General features: G+C 34.7%; 1 protein-coding gene across 1 annotated transcript in view; it reads right to left on the bottom strand.

Moving 5' to 3' along the window:
- Positions 1-1,276: 1,276 nt before the first annotated feature.
- LOC138331230 (putative tricarboxylate transport protein, mitochondrial) overlaps positions 1,277-25,514 on the bottom strand; it is a 29,292-nt gene continuing 5,054 nt past the window's right edge. Inside the window, exons 2-7 of the mRNA XM_069278719.1 lie at positions 12,545-12,755; positions 8,473-8,558; positions 8,012-8,149; positions 6,860-7,080; positions 6,191-6,264; positions 1,277-5,401 (exon numbers count right to left, since the gene is read on the bottom strand). Coding sequence (XP_069134820.1) covers positions 5,287-5,401; positions 6,191-6,264; positions 6,860-7,080; positions 8,012-8,149; positions 8,473-8,558; positions 12,545-12,755 — 845 coding nt within the window. The 3' untranslated portion in view covers positions 1,277-5,286. The remainder of the gene's footprint in view (positions 5,402-6,190; positions 6,265-6,859; positions 7,081-8,011; positions 8,150-8,472; positions 8,559-12,544; positions 12,756-25,514) is intronic.

The raw sequence follows: 25,514 nt of genomic DNA, 5'->3' as shown, positions 1-25,514 counted from the left end.
GATTTTGTCTGTATATATATATATATATACAAAATTGTTTCATTAGAATCTCACTTGTACCGACAAGTGGAATAAAATCACATTTTTATAAAACCAAGTCTGTGTTGTTTGTGGATAACCAATCGTCAGATTTCTTCTTGTTTTCTAAGATCAAGGAAATAGATGAAACATGGGCCCAGTCTCATGAACATACATTGAACTTAAAATTTTCCATAGAAAAGCATTACACAAGTTACAGTAACATGTTTAACTAGCTTATGTTTTCCAATGGAGAAGTTTCAAGTGGAAGAATTCCTTAAAATAAAGGAATGTTCATGAAACTGGGTCAAGATTTCAGCTAGATTTTACCTCATAAAGATTGTTCAGCTGAATGGCCTCTACCTTCATACAATAATATCATGAGGCAGTTGCAGGACAAAAGTGTATTTACAGTATCGGACTATACAGCAGGTTATGTACTGTAATTACAGTAATATTAAAGATGCTCCACCGCTGACAAATAGAATTTTTTATCTATCAAAAACAGGAGTAGATGATTTAGTATTTTTCTTCATTTACAAAAGTTACTCAATTTACACTATTACCACCATTGGACAGTTTAAGCTTCTAACTTTACTTCAAGATAAAAATATCAAAAATTATTAATTGCATCCCGAAAAAAATCCGTGGCACTATGTCCTATATGGAATGAAGTACTGATTGTACATACACCGAAATCAAAATAAATTATTTTGTATTATTTTTTGTGTTAATTGGACATATATATACACAATTAAACACAAATTATGGCTCAAATGATGGGTATCATTTATGTTCTGTCGGTGGTGGAGCATCTTTGAATACTGTATCAGTAAAAGCTGTCTATAAACACCACCCATGGTACAAGAGGAAAGTAGTCTCTACAACCAAGTGGTCTTTATACACACGTCAAATTGCATTATAAATGGACATTTCAGAACCCAAGAAAGTGGACTTAATACTCAGGTGGTCTTTATACAGAGGTGGTTACTTAGGCAGGTTTTCCTGTGAAAAATTCAGTGGACACCTGAGAGTATGTTCTTGGCTCCCAAAAGTCCAATTTGAATCTTAGTTTTGAAGCACATGTCTATTTGTCATAGGTTTTGACTCTTCAGATTTCTGATCATGCGAAATTGTGATTTGACTTCTGAATCTACTGAAAGTCTATGGTCAACTGGATTCCTTGTAAATTATTAAGAAATCAAGTCTCCAGTAATGCTCATTTACACATTGTTACCATATAATTAGTCAACACAGATTTCAGGTCTATATCTTTTTCTTTATTTCTATCGTGGTCCCTCTTGTTTAAAATAACACATAATGGTACACATATGATACTGTGGAAACCTACATATTCGTACAATGTATTGAGAATTTCACACTTACAAATGAACGGAAGTCATGTAAAAGAAGTCAAAATAGAACTTCTGAATCAGCAGATGTTTCTTCCGTCTTTGCATATTACAGAGTTAGCTCCCATGCGGGTAGGTATCGATTGTTACGTCATTCTTTTGTGAGCGCAATTCACGTCATTTTCTCCGAAACGTATGACGTTACGCTCGCAAACACATGAGGTCACAATCAATACCTACCCGCAAGTGCAGATAACTCTGTAATATGCAAATTGGGAATAGCAGCTTGTACAGAACCTAAACATGTAATGCTTATAGCTAGGTTATAAATGTAACACCTTTCATACAGTAACAGTAACAAATAAATTACTAGGTAATTATTAACTAAGAATCGTCAATCATAAATGTATTTATTAGAAAGTTTATCAATATGCTGTCATATCATTTGTCTATTTTGGGTTTTTTTCCCTTCAAAATATCAGAAATTCTATAATTCTTTCAAATCAGTCCTTTCTTGCAGATACATTTCATGTCCATCAACATACCCGGTGCATCATCTCAAAAAAATAATTTGGTGTAGAACTATACTAATGCATATGTTCACCTTCAATATAAACCAATATATTTTTGAAAGCAATTTAATTTCTAGTATTTCACAGGCAATTCAAATTTACAAAAAATTATTTTGGGAGAAAATATTAATTACATGTTCAATAATGTAATGAACATGTACCTGTAAATCACTAAAATACATAGCTGTGAACATGTCGGACAGAAAAATGCATTTTATAGTTGACGCAAAAATAAGTTTGTTTACAATATGAAGAATCTAGTTCAATAACCAGCACAGGAATTACTGAATTCATTTTCATTAATTAATTAATAATCCTAATAATAATGTTATAGATAAATCTCAACTAATCACAAACAATTATGAGTTTTATATTCTATATTGCAGTTAAGAATTGCACAGAATCCTAAGTATTTATTATAACCATTTATCTATAAGTGAAATAAACAGCAGTTATTCTGTGATGAACACCATTACTCCTAAATATTGCGTCATTGAGATTTTAAACAAGTCAGCTGAGAAAAATATCAAGTACAATGTATGTTTGGTATTGATAGCATCATTTTATCAATAACATTAATGAATTAGTAAATCACATGACACAATACAGACTCTTAGCTGATTGGCTACACATATGGGTACTACGCTGCAATGCTGAACTACAAATGTATACATGTATTGGAGTGCAAATCTGTTGTGATGTCACCTATAACATGACAGAATGGTAATTTTGCACTGGACCGAAACATCAAAATGGCGGATAGGCTTTGGATATAAGGGAACAAAGAAACAAATGTTGCTTTCCTGCAAAAGACACCAGTTTCATTTTTTTATAGCTAGTTCTATTTTCAATATTTCTGCAACTGAATCTCAATTCGGTCATTTTAAGAAACAGAAAATTGACAACTGATACACAAGAGTGTGGAGATAACGATATGTTTGGGTAATGACATCGACTACTGTGAAAAACAGAACGTAAACTTTATTACACACGTTAAGATGATGTACTGGACTGATCATGGCCTTGTTAAGAGGGCACTTCTGCCTTTAGTAGTTGTCTTGTGAGGGGATAGTACCTCGTCTTAACCTCAGGCAGTATTGCATCTTTCGACAAAACTATACAAGGCAATAGCGCCCTTTTGGCATGGACACAATGCAATGTACATGGGGAAAAATAGGCATAATTTGCTGATAGGAAAAGTCCTACAATGCAGTAAAAATTAAGATGACTATTTCTGTAAATATAGAAAGACAAGGAACAAACAACAGTAGCACGTGATCAGCTTCTATAGCAGTAAGTTATTGCAGCAATATTAGACACAATTATTGACTTGGTTTTGGGTGAATACAAGAATTTTATTTCCCTGAACATGAGGCCGAAAATCCTCGTATTCACCCATATTATGTTATCAACTGTTTTATACATAATATGACAATGATTATAATTACTGAGGTTAATTGAGCACACAATATCCACATTGCATCTGAATACATAATGAATTATTTGTTTACTCTCGCCTGCTGTTTTCTTGTCAATTGGCAATGGACGATACCTGGTTTTGATTGGTCAAAAGCTATGTTTAAGGGTTTTGATATTAATGGTAAGTTCATGTGCATTATGCATAAACCCTGCACTTTTTACTGGAATAATTCGACCCTGGCAGCTGTTTTGGAAATAAGCTAGCTACAGGTGAATGTTGAACTCATTCACCCCTTATGACCCATTTGAACTCTTCCACGTCAAACGCTGGAATAGTTCATTATGAATTTTCAGGGGTGTATGGGTAATAAAATATATTATAGCACTATAATTATAAATAAACAACAGACATTTTGCACATCCTAAATGGAAAATGCAACAAGATAGAAATATGGATTTCAAAAATCAAAATACATAATCATAGGAAAATAATCAAAATATAGTATGAATTTAACAAAAATATATTATTAACAATTTAACAAAATACAATAGAAGATTATCAATCATCTGCTTATAATATACTATACACTTTAATACAGTAACACTGATATGTACAAAGTCTGTGTGACTTATTACAAAATTTATAGTCACTACGATTTAAGTTTGGTCACCATAGAAACTAAAAGATAAAAATATTGTTGAACACAATATCCTTTGTGGAAATCTGCACCTTGATTAATTAATTATGATTAATTAATAGAGAAATGTATATCATTGTTATAAATAAGCCAACACTACCACAGCCTTAAAAAAAGATAAAGTGATTTTCACACACTCCTCAATCATCCACTTATCACACACATTCATACTAGTTCTTTAATTAACAAACTTTCCTTCACTCTTTCACCCCTAATATACACAATGAACCCTTCCTGCCTTTGAATAAGAACAGTTCATGTGTCTTCAGGGGTGAACGAATTAATTATCACATGTACTATTTCCCAAATACCTTTACACAAATACATACCTTTACATTTCAAATGAATCGCTCGGGCGCGTGCCCCGAAACGATATATATAGCGTGACGGCACATAAAACTCTTCACTTCTTCACTTCGTAAATGAATCACTTATACATTTGGATTCTCATTTTCAGAGCTTCATCCAAATACAATCTTACACAGGCATAAGCATTTGTCTTAGAATTCAAATAATTATTCACACACTCCGATAAAGAAGAACACTTTTACACTGCTAATAACCCAACACTTTTACATTGCGAATGATTAGAACCTTTTTATGCTTTTACAAATTATCATACTCTCTCAGTTAAAACTATTAGCAAATACAAAATTACTTGATGTGCCCTTAATCTAAATACTTTCACATGACGAATTACTTAAATATCATTATTCCCACATTTGTACAAAAACAAAAAACAAAAAAAAAACTTATATTGCTTAGAGACTTATCATATACACTAATAGATCATTCATAGAACTTGGCAACTTTTTTTACTGTGGCATAGAAATTTCATTAATATAAATAACTCAAAATTTTAAGAAGAGTCAAAAAAACCATTTTTAGAGCTTTTGATTTGACCAATTAAGGTTAATCCGCATTTAGCGAAATTAAAACAAACGAAAATATTAGCAATTAAATTCAATGCAAATATTAGCAAATTTACATTAACCACTAACCAGTAGAATTAAGAATATTCCCTATGTGGTAATGGTGGTCTTGTGCAATTTCTAATATCCCAACATATTTATACCCATAACACTAACATTGCTGACCAATATTTTGAAAAATACTCCAGTTACCAAGTCTACAGTTTTACCAATTCACAATGAGTTTTGTCTAACACATAATGGCTAATACTAGAACTTCTAGTGCTATATTTTCTCACGATATGTCGTTGTCGTATCAGTCCGTTTTCCAGATCTTATTAAACATTTCCATAAATGAGTCGTAGATCATGAATGTTATGGCCACATCTAAGCACACCCTACTAAGTCGTGGAATGGTTCCTTTGTAAAATCTGAAACATAATTTTAAAATATTGAATGATTGAGTATTTTATATCATTTTTATTCAGTTATTCAATGAAATCATAAGCTACATAATCAAATTACAAATAAATTTACACTTTACACTTTACCAACAATAACTCGATTGAGTCGCTATTTCATTTAAAGTGTTTTGTTACTTAAGCCAATCCTTGTTAATTGTCTTAACTTTACAATTTAGATATGGTATCATAATTAGACTAGTCATACAATGTTTTGTCTATAGACACAAATAGGCTATTAAATTCATCATTTAGACATATCTTATTTTTACTATTATAATAATATATCTTTTGTTTTCCAGACTACATATCCACGTTCAAACATAGATATTCATTATTCAGACTAAATATTTATTTTCTGACATGGTATTTTTTTAAAGTGAATAGTCGGGCAAAGAAAACCAGTCTAAATGCGTTCATTGGCCTTCCAAAAGTTCTCATATATTAATACGACAGTCAAGTTCTGCTTAGTTTCCCAGTTCTGACCATTAAAGTAAAGAAAAGTTGAAAGCATTGAAAGCGAGGCTGTGTGGAAATATAACTACGGACATAGTGAGCCAGGAGGACGTTTTAGAATTCCCATAATTTAAATTAATTTCTTCGTACGCAGACAGATTTTGACGAGAGATTTTGATTTTTCCATTTCATAAGAAATTATACTGGATACATTCACACCATTTTTACCGACTTTAGCCATCCTTGCCCGACTGTTCACTTTAAGGCTATAGATATCAATTTTCGACAACAGTATATACTCACGCTCTAGGTCCCTCGTGTTTGTATATCTTCACTGCACAATCCCATGTATTTTTGTACTTATGAGCATCTAAGCCCTGAAAAACAATCATAGTTCATTTGATGTATTCTTCCCGACAACAAAGCATATTAAAAAGTATAGTAATGTGCTACATACATTACAGAGTTACCTCCCCTTATGGGTATGTAGTTCATTGTAATTGTAATGTCATCATTTTGTGAGTAAATGAGACTCATGCCTTTTCATCTAAAAAGAATGACATTATGCTTCCAAACACATGACGTCACAATCAATACCAACCCGCAAGGGTAGATAACTCTGTAATATGCAAATGCAGATTAAGTGCCCCTGTCCCTATAAATCCCCGTCCCCCTTTTTGAGACCTCAAGATCCACTTGTATTTATTTCTTTATAAATGCAGACTGAAAATATATATACCAGAGACATGTAGTGTCTCTTATGTTTGTAGAAGAACAGGGAAAATAAACATGATTCCTGTCGAGTGCCTTGACCAGGTATCGAACCCGGGTCTCCGGCGTGGAAATCTACGGCTCTACCGACTGAGCCAAAGAAGCATGCTCCGTCAGTGAAGTGACTGAGACCGTATTTAACACTATGTACAAGCTGCACAGACCTGCTCCTTTTATACATTTTTGATTGTATTTCCTTACCTGTAATCGAGTTTTGATGACGTCGATAGGAGTGTTTCCGAACACCGAGGCGGCCCCGGCGATAGCACCAAAACTGCCCACCACCAAGGTGGGGACTTTTACATTAGGGTCTCCGTCACGATACCAGTTCTTTAGCGTTTCCATGACGAAGAAACGTATCGCCTGGTTACTACCCTGTTTAAGTATGGTGGGGGTGAGACCTTGCCATAGCGAGAAAAAACCTGGAAAAAGATAAAAAAAAAAGTTTCATTTGATGCTTAGGTCAGAGATAACTTGGAGTTGTGGAAAGTCCTACAGTGCTAACTCATTCACCCCTGAAATATCGTAATGGACTGGTCTAGTATTTGATTTAGATGAGTCTAAATGTGTCTTAAAGGGTGGGGGTAAATGAGTTTGTTGCTAGAACATAGTTTTTTACTTGCCGTATATTTTGAAACCCCAAAAATAAACCATAATTTTACAATCCATTGGTTTTTTTTAAGTTTTTTTAAATTCTGAAATTTTGCCAATATTTGCCAAAAACATGCATGAATTTAACAAAGGAAGAATCTAGAAAATGTGACCAAAACAAAACACAAGGTCAGTCACCTTGGACAACAGATAATTGATATTATTTATCCCTTAAACACACACATTAAGATAGTCAAACTGTTTATAAAAAGCATCACAATAACATAGTAAAAACTTCCTTTATAGACAGTTGTCCTTTATACAGAAGTTAGTTGTTTAGAAAATTGCACCCAACTTGGGTTGACGAATACTCTATTTTTTCCCCTCCCGTTATCGTCAACAAATTTGATTGAACAGCTGATTGGAATCGAGTCATTTATATGTTCCCACAAAAGTGGGGTCATGACCCATGTTGTTACGCCATCGACTATTCCCGTAACAATAGAATCGCGCGTTTTCTATCATTATGTAACTGATAATGATAATACTAGAAAGCATGGTTATTGAGTCCGTGTCAGTGCAAACTGTAAATATAGACAATTATCCTAAACACAAAAGTCAATTTAATAGTAAACTCTGAACTAAATGAGGTTGATGAATCTATCTTTTATAGATAAGTTTCCTTTATAATATATAGAAGTGTCCTTTATAGACAGGTATCCTTTAAAACAGGTTTGACAGAACTTAGTAGTTTGTACCTACCATAAGTCCTGATGATCTGACTACAGCCATGGTAGAAACCTTTGAAGCGAGGATTGGCTGATGTCTGGTCGTTTATGAACTTGACCTTGAGTGTTTCCATAGGGGTCACAGCCAAAATGGCCTCACACACACCAGCACCTGTTATTAATTAGAATTAAGAAACTAGAATCTGTAACAGTAGTATCTGAAGTACTTTCAATATGAAGTACTGTATAATTCTTAATTTTTGTGGGTGTATTTTTTTGCGATTTACTGTCTAGGACATATTCACAGGGGTTAATTTTACTGAATAATCTTTGTGGCCTTTGAAAGCATAATTCAAACAACAGACTGTAATATGGAAAACTGAAATTTTGATAAAATTTCATGAGGTATCTGGTGGATGAATCCAAGGATTTTGATGAATCTGAAATTCAACATCACAATTCAAATCTGTGTTATTAAACTAATAACCAACTTACCCATTCCACACAAGGCTCTTTTAGACGGAGCCAAATTTCCTTTTTCATCCACATTCAGACTTTTAAACTGTTCAAAAGCACCAAACCTGGAAAAGGAAATCCATAATGGTTTAACAGTTAGTATCAGATAGAACAAACAGCTGATATCCATTAAGATTCAGTTGATTCAATGTCGCAGTGCTATTTACTCTCTCCGTACAATTGTCGACTATTGACTATTGAGTCAACATTAATTTTACCCCTCCCTCTAAAAAAAAAAAAAAAAAATAAAAAATGGGGTAAAAACTTGCATGGTACTGATTTTCAGTGTGCGTTCAGTCGGTTTTTAAACGAGTTTAGAGTAGGGGTTTCTACTACGAAGTTTGGAAGGGAGTTCCAAGAATTTACCACTCGCCGACTAAATATACTTTGTGTGACTTGAGTCCTGCTCTGTTTCTTAAAAGAGTTTTAAACTATTACCTCTAGTACTAGCTGAAGACATTGTTAATAACTTGTCTTTATCTAGTTTATCCATTCCATTCAGAATTTTATAGACTTCGATCACATCGTTCCTTTCACGTCTGTATTCTAAGGTTTAATATAAATATTTAATATTAACGTTCATTTTTTACATTAAATTTCCTATTATATTTAAATTTTCATACAGTGATATATGAAAAGTAACTTAAGTTCAAAACAAACTTCCTGGATACTAAATAAATATATCTATAATAATTTACAAGAACACATGTAGGATTTTTTTTAGCTAAACTATAAAATACCATAAATAACTGAATTTCATGCTTCATCTACATTAAAATTATCAAAAGAAAAAAATTTCCACACCTAAATACATCTTGTACTAATTAACACAACCAGGATCAAGCATAAAATTAAAACCACAAAGACATCACAAATAATAATATGGTGGAAAATGTTGTTTATGTTGATAATATCCTGTAAACAACCTGATGGTCATGTTTGCATTGTCAGGTTTATCAGGTGAGGATAACCAGAGTACACAGAGAAAAACCACCGGCCTGCATTAAATATCTGGAAGCTATGTCACTTTAAGAACCAAGAGGTACAGGGCTGGTAGCTTATAATAGTAAAACCTTTTGATACATATGTTGCTAAAGGTGGAGGAATAGTGGTGAAATGTCAGACACTTTGACCACAAAGTTCCCACTGCCAGAATATCATTAATTCAGCCACCTTAATTGGCTCCTTTACTACAGTCACTGTAAAGATGACAACTCTTAATAATCATAAAGAGGACCTAACTGTTCCAAAAGTTATATTAAACGAAAAGATTGATTACAAAACAAAAATCAATTTTCTCACTGACCTTGAAACAGGAAGTGACAAAATTTCGCTCCGAAATGTTCCTGTGAATTCCTCTAATCATTTTTCCCAGAAACTATTCTATCTGACTATTTTAATTGTAGCTAAAATACATCACAATGTTGTAGGGCCTACAAAACGAAAGTTGAAAATGAAATTTTTTTTAATGTTTATTGACATGTAAACATCCTGAACAGATTTTATGCATCGTTAAATCCATCAATAATTGATAACAATATTGATTTCCTCTGATATAGAACAGCTTTAGCCGATAATACTGTGTATAGAACCATTATAGACGTCTCCAACAATCAACATTCTTCACTGACTTGTTACAGGATATTGGCCGCTAATTGAAAGCACTGGTGCAATAGATTGTCTTATTTCCAATAATCAATTTCTCTACGTCTTGGGGCAAAATATCAATAATGTTGTGTGTGGATTTCAAAGAGCTGATAAAAAATAAGACTTCTGGTGCTTATAGTCTATAACCAAAGTTTCCTAAACAATCATACTGGTTAATTTATTAAAACTAAATTGATGTTAGGACAATGTTACTGACTTTTGGTTTTTTTCCAGATTCATCACCAGAAAAGTACAGTTTCTATTTAGCGTATTTGTTGTAATTAGCGCCCCAAGAAAAAAAATTAAAACAAAGGGGGCACTTATTAGGGAACCAAAAATGGTCAAACATTTTAGGGCGGTGACTTTTATAATCCATGCATTTTTGTGGGTTTGTTAGTTTAACGTCCTATCAACAGTCAAGGTCTTGTAAGGACATGCCAGGTTTGTTGATGGAGGAAAGCCTGAGTACCTGGATAAAAACCACCGTCTAGCGGCAAGTACCTAGCAACTGCCCCACATGCGATTCTAACTTGCGACCCAGATGTTATGGGCTTGTGGTAATATGTCGAGACATTTCGAGGCATTTTTGCTTAATTTCTGAACTGTTGCTGAAGTTGGGGGCCGAGTGGTTAAGATATCCCGTAATATTACAACCATCAGCCTTCCACCTCTCAGTAACAAGGTCAAATCCCATGTGGGGCTGTTTGACAGGTACTGACAGCTGGTCGGTGGTTTGTCTCTGTGTACTCCGACTTTCCTCCACCATCTAAACATGGCATGTCCTTAAATGACCCTGAACATTATCAAATCAAAAATTATTGCTTACAATCAAACAGATCATTTGAAACTTTCAATTTACAAATTGTATATTGACACTGACTTGCTTGCAGTTGTCAAGGATAAGCCATGCATCAGTCAATTAGCAGGGCATATGACTTGTTACTTGTTAGTAATTCAGTATTGAAGTTGAATCAGTTTTTCAATTGTCATCAAATAAAACATTATAAACCTAATAATGAATGGAGGTTTTAGAGAATTAATTTATCTCGGTCAAGGACATACACAGGGAATGATTTTCCATTGATAAACGGAAAATAAGCGCTCATACAAATTCAGTGGGTTGTGTATATCTTATCACTAGTGATTTTTGGTTGTTGGTCAATGAACCATGACTTCACTGGCGAGATTGTTTTGTAGGAAATGTTTTCACTTGTTAGAGTAAAGTAGAAAACCATTCATACAAAATACGACCTCAGTTTTTGAGTACAGACCTGAAACCCTGGATAGCTTTCTGTGCCATTTAAACCCTGAATATTCCACACCAACTCCAGCAAAAACATACAGCTAGTCAATCATAAAATACATGAAGATGAAAAGGAACTGTATTTTTTGTAGAATTTCTCATCAACATTTCGGTTTTTGGGTTTTATTAGTTTAACCTCCTATTGATAGCCAGGGTCATGTAAGGAGGGGTTATGTTTGTTGGTGGAAAAAAGCTGTAGCACCCGGAGAAAATCCAGCAGCCAGCGCTTCAGTACCTGGCAACTGTTGTACCTCAACAAATGTTGAAAACATCTTAAATTAACCACTCACGGCCTACGGCAGCCCCATGTCATTGTGGACAATAGTACTATCAATCTGATTAAATTTAGATCCTATATATGTTACATATCTGTTATAGAAAGGATATAAATTAATCAGATTGTCTAGGTTCTATAAACATCTAACATATATATCATAATCATGTAGAACATGCATGATATCAATCAGATTATGGCGCTATCAGCTGCCTAACTACAATATACACTGCAATCAGATTTCCAATCGTATGAAACAACACAATTTGTGGTTGGGTTTTATATTTCTGTTTTACTTTTATAAATCGCCGCAAAAATGAAATCGACATCCGCAAGATTGAAACAGATTTCTGTCAGAATGGAGCTCGCTAATATTATAAGATGAAACTAATTAGCTGGGTAAATGACAAATGGATACAATGATTTGCATATTTCAGAGTAACCTCCCTTTGCCGGTAGTTGTCCTATGTGACATCATTATTTTGTAAGCAAACTTCACATCATTTTCTCTGAAAGGTGTGATGTTAAACTTGCAAATACATGATGTCACAATCAATATCTACCCGCAAGTGGAGATAACTCTAACATCAAATACAGAATGATTTGCATACTTCAGAGTAACCTCCCTTTGCTAGTTGTCCTAAACATCATTATTTTGTAAGCAAACTTCACATCATTTTCTCTGAAAGGTGTGATGTTAAACTTGCAAATACATGATGTCACAATCAATATCTACCCCCAAGTGGAGATAACTCTAACATCAAATACAGAATAGGGCTGATCCATGCACCAAAATACATATTCTGAATATTTTGAATATGACTTACCTAACGGCAGACTTTGGTATAGACCCAGCCAGTAGTACACTGAGACCTCTGTATAAACCTCGAACTCCATGCTCATTCACTGTGACCTGTACACAGTTCACTGGTCCCGTGTAACGCTTCAGCGCCCCTGAACGCTCATCTAACTGTAGCTGAGTCTTGACATACTCTGTGGGGAATGTGATGCAGATCTCTAGTCCTCCAGTTATTCCTCCTGAAAACAACAGAAAAAAAATCGGTGTTTATGGATTAAATTTCACATTTCTCTAAACGTTTTAGACATACTGTAAACCAACTTTCCTTCGCATCGCATGCCATTTATTTTCGCAAATTTCGCAATCAAGAAAAATCTGCGAAAGTTTATCTCCGAAAATTGATATCTTCTAAATTCTTACACAATGGGAAATTAAGTGCCACGTGATACCCTTTTGTGCAGGATTATTGTCTCTATTAGTGATTGAATGACGTCAAATGATGATATCCCGCGCTAACATCATTTTAGCGGGAAGATTTACAAATAGTTACATTCCATCACCATTGGAGATACTAGGCCCGCACAAACGTTATCGGGTATCATGTGGTATGTGAATTATTCATATTATACTCAAAGTTATCTCCATTCAATTTAAGATCAGCGAAACTTAATCATCGTAAAATTTAATAGCCGTAAAATTAATAGATGCAAAAAATAAGATAGTTGGTTTACAGTAATCAGGTTTACAATAATCATTTTCTTAAGCTTAATTTTCAATTCCATTCCTTCCAGGGATTATTGATGTTTAATTAACACATTCACCCCTGAAATTTCATAATGGACTGGTCTAGTCTTCGAATTAGAAGAGTCTAAATGTGTCTTCAGGGGTGAATGAGGTAAGTATACTTGGACAGTGTGTACCCATGGCAGTGTATCTCTCGGGTGAGACAGGACACTGAGAAACAGGCCAGTCTTTGTTTTGTAGTTGTCAACCCTAGTTAGCTGGATAACTGACAAGACAGCTAGATCAGTTCAAGATTTGTTAGACCGGTTCAAGAAAACGTTGGGCAACATTGGTTTTGTCCTTGGACTCTGGATGGTGTGTATATATGTATATATGCAACAAACCTCTTGTGTGTTATTCAACAAGCTAGCCATCAGCTACTACATAAAGATTCAAACTGATCTACCCTACCCCATGGGGTTGATAAACCCTGAACAACTTTCAAAGCGAGTCAATGTGTTAAATAAGGCACAGCCATGTTAAAACTGGGCACAAATGAACAAAATTAACAAATTAATTTTGTTGTACATGTTTATTCAGACACAATAGTGCTTAACTTGCACATGTCAAATACATCTTTATTGAATGAACATGCAATGCCTATTAATTATATTGCTTGATCAAAAATTATAGATAGAGAACACATTGAGTAGAATTTCTCTATAAAAAAAACTTTAGCAATAGTAATTATTTTCACAGCTGGCATAAATACATGGAAATCAATATCTGCATTATAGATATGATAGGGACCTCACTATACAAATGTATATATATATCATGAATCTATATTGAAAATGTCCTGCTCTGAACCCGACTCAAGAGTAATTGCGTGTGGACAGCCTGAGTTATCGACGGACAATCTGTCTTGTTTATTACAATGTGTTAAAATATACCGTATTCGACCCAATAAACACCCTTAAGAAGACTTAATTATTGCAAAGCAAAGTGCAAACGTATAAGTTTTGATAGTTTTGGTCTTTTGTCGGGCAAATGAAATTAAGGCCTGAAAAGAGGGAGGGGCACTTACAAGGTCGAATATGGTATATACTACAACAGTGATCCACAGCTGGTGTGCAAAGCAACAGAAATTAAAATGATAAAATTGACAATGACGTCACAATTAAGAAAGATAAACAACGTCAACTTAACAACCTCAAACGACAGCAAATATATTCAATTAACTCCGATTATGTCATTTTTTACGAATTTATAAAATTTGCAGTCCTGAGTTCACAGATACTTTTGCCCTCTGGTTGGCTGATATCTGAACCCTCGATTTGGCTGATAAAGGGTATGATATCAAAATTGGTAATAATTTCTAAATCTCAAACCACTTGGCAAATTTTTATTCATATATATTCTTACAGTATAGTTGTTAATTTATTCGCTGAGGTTTCAATTTCGCTAATTTTGCTAATTCGCGAAAGTTAATACCTCGCAAATTCCTGGTTTTACATATTGTACCCTGTTGCATCAATGATACTTTCAAATGCTACAAAGATAATTCGGGAAAATAAACCCCCGCGAAATATTTCCAAATTGTAAATCATGAAATTATAAAACTGCAAAATTTTAATGCCTATAAAGTATAGTATATGTATTATATGAAACAAACAATTAATATTTGTTTGTGCATCCACAAGTACAACAAAAAACAACAGAAACAGCAATAAAGTTATGATAATTTAGTTGCACTTAATAAATAATTTGGATCACCACTAGTACAATAGTAATTACAGACCTCGTTAATATGTTCAACTATATATGATTGTAGCTGGTATTCCAAGTACAATTGTAATTACAGACCTCGTTAATATGTTCTACTATATATAATTGTAGCTGGTATTCCAAGTACAATTGTAATTACAGACCTTGCTAATATGTTCTACTATATGGCTGGTATTCCAAGTACAATTGTAATTACAGACCTCGTTAATATGTTCTACTATATATACAATTGTAGCTGTATTCCAAGTACAAACTATAATTACAGACCTTGCTAATATGTTCTACTAATATATAATTGTAGCTGGTATTCCAAGTACAACTATAATTACAGACCTTGTTAATATGTTCTACTATATATATATTGTAGCTGGTATTCCAAGTACAATTGTAATTACAGACCTCGTTAATATGTTCTACTATATACAATTGTAGCTGGTATTCCAAGTACAACTATAATTACAGACCTTGCTAATATGTTCTACTATATATAATTATAGCTGGTATTCCAAGTACAATTGTAATTACAGACCTTGCTAATATGTTTTACTATATATAATTGTAGCTGGTATTCCAAGTACAATTGTAATTACAGACCTTGCTAATATGTTCTACTATATATAATTGTAGCTGGTATTCCAAGTACAACTATAATTACAGACCTCTGTAACTTTTCTGCGCGGGTTGCGTATTTTCAGCAATCGCCAAGTAAAAGTAATATATAAGGGATTCGGTTCCAGCCTAGCACTACTCCATAAAAGAACAAAGTCAGGAATAAAAATCAACTTATGATTTATTATAATCATAAATCATCAAAGTACAGGTACTGGATACATCGAGATTTACAAAGGTTATACAAATATTCTACACTAAACACTGATCTATATCCTTGAATAACATTATTGGAATATGGAACATTTCCATAGATGGAGGTGCTTCCATCTATACTGGTATAATGCTCCGAATATGGAGAAAACTAGAACACTGACACGTCAGAAAGGGCCCGCTATGTGTCTGACGTGCTTAAGTAGAAAAGTAGTATTTTGACAACGAATTCTTCCGTGTTAGCTATATGTTGCTAATAAATAATTAATGTCAACATTAATTGGGAAACCGATGATGGTACATTATTATAATTCTTTGGAAAAAGTCTTCCAAGTATTTAACTTGAATCCTGATTCCAAGCTAACATTACATTAAGAGCATACAATTAACTCAAATACCCCTTTTAAACAAGGTAAACCTCATAGTTTGCTGAAGAAACACATAACAAATGTGAAAGGAAGGGAATAAAGGTCTTGCTCAAATATTTTAATCATGTAAAAGTGCATTAAGCAGTCAAAAACTTTGGTGAGTTGACTTCTTGTTTAATTCTGAACAACTCTGCTTCATTATAAATGTTGTAGCAAAATGTTCATGAGAAAATAATTTTTTTAAATTTGACCTTGACCTTTGACTTAGTAACCTTGGCCCATGACCTTACCTTTGGACAGTCAACTCCTTGTTTAATTCTGAACAACTTTGCATCATAATGTTATAACAAAATGTTTATCAGTTAAGAGCAACAACATTGTGATTTTTTTAAATGTTAAAATCCAAGATGGCCGATTTTTTAATTTAATTTCAGCCTGAAAAATTACCAAGCAGATCTAGGATGGATGGGGAATCATCATGTAAAATATGGGGAAAATACTCCACTCCCTTCCATCATTAATGTGCAAAAGAAAAAAAACGGACAGACGGACGGACGGACAGACAGACAGACAGACGGACGGACGGACGGACAACCTGATTACTATAGGGCACCCGCATCTCGATGCGGGGCCCTAATAAATACCTACTATATAAAAGCTATTATAATAAACATTAATTATTAGATAAGAATATGTAATGAGTCTATAGACAGAGGTGCTTCCGTCTACAAATAGTGTTTCCGAATACGGAGACGTTTCCCCGTTTTCGCCAACGGACAACACTCATATTCTGAGAGCTTTGTAACTTAACTCTATAAGAGTTGTTTCCCCTTGGAACGGTTAATTCCCTTTACGGAGAAGTTCTCAAACATCTTGAACCACTATTAGGTCATTGGTTTGAGGATGACTCAAGGGCTTTCCCCATTGTTTAGGGCCAGAAGAGGCGACCACTCGTTTGGGAGCTCTAAATGAGTTCTGACTTTCGTCCGATGTCACCCCCTTTTATAGCCTGCGCTGGTGATCATCCCGACGAGGTCCGAGCCACAATCAAAACGGCTTGTTACCATAGTGCGTGCGGGAATCCGCGAAATCCAACCATAAGACAAATGGCGAAATTTACACGGAAAGCAGGCTGTCGTTTACAGAGACATGATTTGGCTAGAATACGACTCGTTTTATGACAATACAATCTTGCAGCATGGTTCAGGTGACTTCCATGAACATAACAGAACATATTTATACATGTTTCCTGATAAAAATATATGTACTTTGTGTCATTTTCGTTATCTGTCGAATCTCAATACTTTACTCTAACGTTAACGCTACAGATTCAAATCGTCAGATAGTTCGACAGTTATTCGTCGCACAAGTAATTAATTATAATAATACAACATACATTCTATTAATCATGTCAATAACAATAATGAATATAATTATGATTCTCTGTCTTTTAATCACGTATATCACATTGAGTGTAGCTGAGTTTATACCATTCTCAGATCAGGGCTAGGCCTCCATTATTCTGATAGGAAATATGACAATGTCATGAATTTACAATCTGTGTATAATATTCGCCGTTACGGATCGTAACACCTCGTTAATATGTTCTACTATATATAATTGTAGCTGGTATTCCAAGTACAACTATAATTACAGACCTTGCTAATATGTTCTACTATATATAATTGTAGCTGGTATTCCAAGTACAATTGTAATTACAGACCTTGCTAATATGTTTTACTATATATAATTGTAGCTGGTATTCCAAGTACAATTGTAATTACAGACCTTGTTAATATGTTCTACTATATATAATTGTAGCTGGTATTCCAAGTACAATTATAATTACAGACCTTGTTAATATGTTCTACTATATATAATTGTAGCTGGTATTCCAAGTACAACTATAATTACAGACCTCGTTCATATGTTCTACTATATATAATTGTAGCTGGTATTCCAAGCTTGATGTGTTGGCACAGAATATCATTTCTAAATTGTTTCTCTGCAGGAGTACTTTAACTTCCCTATACCTTCACCATATAACACAACAGTATCAATGGCTGCTGGAATCACTGGATATAATATTTACTCAGCGGGACACAGCCTAACAACACATGAACTTGTGGCATATCAACCCAAACTTCACTGTCTAGGTTCAGAACCTAACTACAGTATCAATATCAGCAGACGTGGGGGTACAGTGACCAAGCAGTGAAGCTGATAAATTACCACAGGCCCCCACCTCTAGGTCATAAGTTTGAAACCTGTGTGAACAGTGGCAAGGTACTGTAGGTGATTTTTCTCTAAGTATTCTGGGTTTCCTCGACCTCCTATAAACCAGACATAGACTTAAATGACCCAGGCTGTTAACTGAATGTATAACCAAACCTGAAATCAATATACAGCTGATTCGTATTTTATTTTTTAATTTTTTAAGGTATCTATTTTGGCTAAAGTATCCAGTTTCCAGTGAGTTCCCCGATTATTAATGGTCTAAATTTAAATTACAGAAGACTTCAGCTATTCCTATAATGGTTACTCCAATAATTCTCTTATTTATATAAAACTCTGTGGCCCCCAACTCTTTAATTTGTATTGTATCAAATTTGCCTATTCACATATGTATATATATGTAGGGAGTCAAAGGTAGATACAAACTGCCGTCTCTACCTACATGAATACTCCGGTTATTTGCACATTTTTTTCTGGAAAATAACCTATGCAAATAAAAACATCCTTAATGCAGAATAAGGGAAATCCTCTTTATGTGTAGGACAAAACATTTTCTTTGATGCAACTTTGCCTAATATATGTTACAAAATATTCCAGAAATACTATAAAGATTTCTATCACACTACCTAATTTACTCTATTATTGGGTTTCCACCTGAATTCTATGCTTAGTAAGCAATTCTCTGACATACGTCTGATTACCCTATAAAACGAGATATTGATTTATTATCTTTGTCAGTAAAAGACCATTATTTCCTGTTTTGTGGTCTGTGTAATTCTGTTTTGTATCCTATTAAAGCTGCAGACAAAAAAATTACTCAAGAAATTGAAAAGCGATCCTTTTTACATTTAATAAACCTCTGAAAAGCTATAAACAAAACTTCTATGGTTTTCATGTCACATAAATACAAAGTAATGGTCAATTGAGGAAAAATAAACAAGAATTTGTTGTTGAAAGAAAGCTAGGAAAGTAAATAATTTAGCCACTAGGCCTCAGAGGTGGAGGACTAATAAAAGAATGTCAAACACCTTAACCACTCAGCCACTGTGACCCATAGGTGATGGGCTAGTGGTACAATGTCAGACACCTTAACCACTCAGCCACAGCAACCCAGAGGTGGAGGACTAGTGGTAGAATGTCAGACAACTTAACCACTCAGCCACAGCAACCCAGAGGTGGAGGGCTAGTGGTAGAATGTCAAACACCTTAACCACTCAGCCACCGCAACCCAGAGGTGGAGGACTAGTGGTAGAATGTCAGACACCTTAACCACTCAGCCACAGCAACCAAGAGGTGGAGGGCTAGTGGTAGAATGTCAGACACCTTAACCACTCAGCCACCGCAACCCAGAGGTGGAGGACTAGTGGTAGAATGTCAGACACCTTAACCACTCAGCCACAGCAACCAAGAGGTGGAGGGCTTGTGGTAGAATGTCAGACACCTTAACCACTCAGCCACTGTGACCCATAGGTGATGGGCTAGTGGTACAATGTGAGACACCTTAACCACTCTGCCCTCAGCTACAGTAATGTGAAAGCTGACAGCCAACCTAACAAATACAATAAAATACAATCACAGAATGTGACAGTTGACTACACGCTCCTAAACAGAAGTCGGTGTAATACACCACCAAATAGTATTGATTGGGGACTTCAGAAGCCCCCTCGGTCTAGTCTGTGCTCACACTGATGTCGTCTGCAGTAAATGGCTGATCTCTCCCTAAGCGTTTAGTCTCTCAGATGTTCCTTACAACTAATAGCTAGCACGCTAATATATTTGGGTACTTAGAAATATCATACGCCTGTCGAATTCCCTCCAACTACAAATATAGTCTTTGGTGTTTTGTTATTTTCATTTTTCTAATTTAACCAAAACATGTATACCTTAGCAATGCAACTACCTCTGTATAAAGATAACCTGCTTAATAAGACCACTTTTCTATGATCCAAACTGACAAATTTTAACACATGTTCAACCTGTGTAAAAAGACCACCTGACTATAACGACCATTTTTGCTCTGTCTTATGGGAAGTCATTAAAGACAGGTTTGACTGTATACAAATCAGAAAGATACAACTTTAAGATTCCTGATGCAGAATTTTCTTTGACTTAAAAGAATAGTTTGTTACGTGTCATATGTGTGAATCTTTCTAAATTAACAACATGTATGTTAAGTTTATCATTCACAGCGGTGTATCATTCACAGCGGTGTTTTAATTTTGTGTGATAACCAAAACTGTGAAATTTCATAAGGCCAGAAGTTAACATAAATCTCTCCTTCAAAAGTTTAATTGCAAGAGACAATTGTTGGCATCATCTTAGCAGACATCTTTGAATACTTGTAAAGTTAAACAAGGCCTGGGTATTTACTGTACACTTTTTTTGGGTGATGAATTTTTTTTATTAGTTAAACATCCTATTAACAGTCAGGCTCATTTAAGGACATGCCAGGTTTGTTGGTGGAGGAAAGTCGGAGTACTCGGAGAAAAACCACTGACCAGCAGTCAGTACCTTGCGACTGGCCCACATGGGATTCGAACTTGCGACCCAGAGGTGGAGGACTTGTGGATATATGTTAACCACCCTGCCCATCACAGCCCCTATGTGCAAACTTAAACAAGGTCTGTGCATTTTACTGTACACTTTTTTTGGATGATGAATAGTTTTTTTTTAGTCTGTGCTTTGCACTGCACAACAGTTCACGTTTTAGGTGATAAACTTTACTACAACTTTTATATAATCCAGATATAAGGGTGTTTTTTTTTACAATTTTCAATCGATAGATAAAAGAAGACTGATCAGCACATATTTCTGTAAGTTTAACCATTCACACCGAAATCAAATACTGCTGCATAAATTTTTTTTATTAAAATGAAATATATGGAGCAAAAGTCATACTGATGGTTAGTGGACAGCTCATACTGATGGTTAGTGGACAGCTGGCCAAGGATTGTATGTCATATTAATGTGAGCATGTCCATTATCGTCAAGGTCATGTATACACAATGTAAATAATGTCTGTCATCATCGTAGATAAAACCATATATAGAATATATATACATGTATATAATTCACATTAACTTCCTATAAACGAGAAATTCCTTAAGTGTCTGAACTTTACATTGATTGTGTCTCAATAATTTTCTTAATTCTATACATATATTGATAATTGTATGCATTAATATATTTATCATGGTTGAATGCAAAAGATTTCTACATATTGAAATAGATCCATTCTGCATGGAAGAGTGGGGATGCTCTGTCTGTCCATCTGTGTATTTCTCAAGAATATACAGTATAAAATTAAAATTCCAAGTTTACACAGAAAGTTACATAATGAATGTCAATTTCATGAATGGAAATTCAACTACAGTAACTATACCCATGTATTTTGTTTCATCTTCACACATTATGAAAGGATTTAAATGGCCTTTCCCATAAACTATGGCATACTTGTCCTTTACTTGTATTATCCACAGACAATGTGTGCAGTGCAATGTATGGTAACACCTGCCTTAGCAACTACCTCTGTAAAAAGACCACCTGTTTAATAAGACCCCTTTTCTAAAATTTCAATACAATGCAACCTGTGTATAAAGACCACCTGACTATATAGACTATTTTCCTTTGTTCCCTGGGTGGTCTTTCTAGACAGGTTTGACTGTAAATATATTTCGTCCATTAAAGCGAATCTCTACCATTTAATTGTTATATCTTCTTGATATCTTCATTATACAGCAATCAGAAATTGACTTTCTGCTAGGGAGATGAGATAATACATGACTAATGCACACATCAATTAACTGCATTAAGTAGAATCATTATTCAGTGTAAAAATGTGCATTAAAGTTACATACATGTACTTATAATTATATACCATATTAAACCCAATAAGTGACCAGGGTTGTAAAAAAATGAAAAAGATATGGGTATACTTAATAGAACTCAACTTGGATTAGCCTTTGATAAAATTATTGCATAATGTAAGCCATAAATCAATTCTCAAAAAAAATCGATAAAGAAACCTACACAGTTTTGGTAGTTTTAGTGACTGTGTGCATATCATTCTAGGTAAGTGAAACTTTGGCTTCAAAAAGGGGGATGGGTGCTTATTTGGTGGAGTTCGGTACTTAAAACTACTGGTATGTATACCGTAATGTATAAAGATGCACAGTCAACAACATACATGAAGGTCATCTACATACATTGTAGTCTACTTGAGTTTCGATAACAATATATTAGCATAAATCCTTTGCTTCATCTATTATATTTCATGAAATATACAGGATTTACCCATAACTGGCCTCTAGTTATATAATTACAGTACTTCCTTTAAATTACTCGTAGCCAGATTATATTTAAGTACTGTTTAAATTAACAGTATTTTACATCACTTGGTTTAGACAGGTTTATAAGTGTGAGAAGTAAAACAAAAGGAATTGTGTTTTAAGTTAGAAATGTGCCTCCAACTGTCTCATTATAGCCTCAACCCTGTTGCAGACTTGTTGCTATACACTCTCCTACTAGACTGGCCACCAGGCCCTATATAAAAGTTATTGACTTTGCCAGCAGAATTCTAATACTAGATTATCTCCCCTGGTTTGTAACTAGGAATCGGACATGCCAAAGAGACAAATATTATAACACCAAATTTTAATAATGATATTTTTTTTTGCATTCTAATGACCGGTGGTCACTTTAGTCCTCTATTACAAATCATTAGTTTTCTAGATGTAATACTGACCAGCACAGATGAGATCGGTCAATAACCACCTTTAATATCTATAATTGTACAATTTGCCTCTAGTTAATGAGAGAGTGGATTAGGTTCGTTAGCAGGACTTCTAACGAGTCAGTTTATAGCTAATAACAGATGCAGCACTAATGAGCATATTACACAAGTAATGTGCGGAGGTATCAAATGCCTATGGCAGAAAATCAATTTGATCTGGTATAACATGTTGTAACATACAAATCGTAATATCCTGGATATTAAGTAAGGTCTACTGAAATAAAATCTTGATAATCATTGATAAAATTATAATAACTTCAAGATCATTTACAGTAACGGTAAGTTAAATCCTGTGTTTAGTTTGGTAGATTATGAAATAAAATTTCTTTAACTTTAATTACCTAAGTAAAATAGCACCAACTAGTTTGGTTGAAAGGATATTCTCAATGTTGGAGGTTGATTAAGGTCAGAGTTACCAGACAAAAACCTCCAGCCAATGAACCCTACCTATGACTGGGACCATTAATCTAATACTGTCCCAGTTACATGCAAGTCACAAATCATGGCCCAATTTTGGTGATGGTGGTGGATGGGGTGAGGGTGAGGGTTTTTTCTTTTTTTATTTAATCATTTTTAACAAAAGGATCATCAAAGAGCCCCTAACCTTCTATTTTTTGTTATTGGAGGAAATGTTTTAAGGGGTTTATTAGTTTAACTTCCTATTAACAGCCAGGGTCATGTAAGGACCTGCCAGGTTTGTTGGTGGAGGAAAGCTGGAGTACCTGGAGAAAAACCATGGGCCAGCAGTCAGTACCTGGCAACTGCCCCAAATGGGATACGAACCCACATCATAGAGGTAGAGGGCTTGTGGTAATATGTTGAGATATCTTAACCACTTGGCCACTGCGGCCCCAGTCAAAAATCAACAGCCTAATTTTGGTTGGGGTTGGGGTTAGGGTTTTTCTTTTTTATTATATTTAATAATTTTTCATTTTTAAATCATTAACAAGATAGAGCACCTAGACCTTCTATTTTGTGTTATTGGAAAGTTCTACTTTAGATAAGTTTAATGCCAATGTATTTATACAATTAATGACTTTGTTAATTAGCATGTTACTCACACCACTAATTATATAACTCATCACAGTTTTCATTAATGAGGCACAGTTATTGTTACCCCGACACAGATTTGTGACAGTGTCACACTTTCATATTTATGATAAAAATGTGGAACACAAGCTTTGAAAGATGAGCTACATTTCAAATGTCCCAGTTTGAGTTGTGTTACAGTTTTAGGAACAGATGTCACTGTCGTAATTATTAAAATTTACATCCAAGCTAATTAACCTTGTTAACTTAAAGCTATCCATGTTAATATGCCACTAGGAATATTCCCTATTAAAATCTCTTTAAACTAGTTCACGTTACATAATATAGCAGTAAATTAACTACCATATGTAAAAAAATAAACACAGAATCGTAACTTAAGTGCGAAAATCAATAACCCCCTTGTGTCTATTAAATCATTTAAAATCTGTGTCTCCTCGTGGAGATATTGCTGTGAGAAGAGATACCTAACAAGCTGTTACGGATAAACTAAAGAGACATCAGAACAGCACACAAGGGGAAAGGAATAGAGCTCGCTAGGGATAGCTAACATGGGATCGATACACAGACGATCTCCGTCCTTCCTGATCAATGTTCCTCCCTACGCGGGCCAATCAATCACTCCCCTAACTACCAGTTTTCACTGTTTCTTGCAATTTTACTAACAGAACCAGTAATCTGGATTAATGTTGTCTGATACTGCTGGTTTTGGATACTGGGTTTTGGTAGCTAGATTTATATAGCAGACTCTTGGAAAAGACCTGACATTTTATTCCATAAGGAACATTTAAATGAAAGACAAGCTACCATAGCATCAACCATTTACCCTCATGTGACACCCACCATTCATCCTCATGTGACACCCACCATTCACCATATGTGAAACCCACCATTCACTCTCATGTGACACCCACCATTCACCCTCATGTGACACCCTGTGACATTCACTCTCATGTTACACCCACCATTCACTCTCATGTGACACCCACCATTCACTCTCATGTGACACCCACCATTCACTCTCATGTGACACCCACCATTCACCCTCATGTGACACCCACCATTCACCCTCATGTGACACCCACCATTCACTCTCATGTGACACCCACCATTCACTCTCATGTGACACCCACCATTCACCCTCATGTGACACCCACCATTCACCCTCATGTGACACCCACCATTCACCCTCATGTGACACCCACCATTCACCCTCATGTGAC

This window comes from Argopecten irradians, chromosome 9 (genome assembly GCF_041381155.1).
Source record: "Argopecten irradians isolate NY chromosome 9, Ai_NY, whole genome shotgun sequence".
NCBI lineage: Eukaryota > Metazoa > Mollusca > Bivalvia > Pectinida > Pectinidae > Argopecten > Argopecten irradians.
Note: the sequence above shows the minus strand (reverse complement) of the source record. Positions and strands in the feature narration are given on the sequence as shown.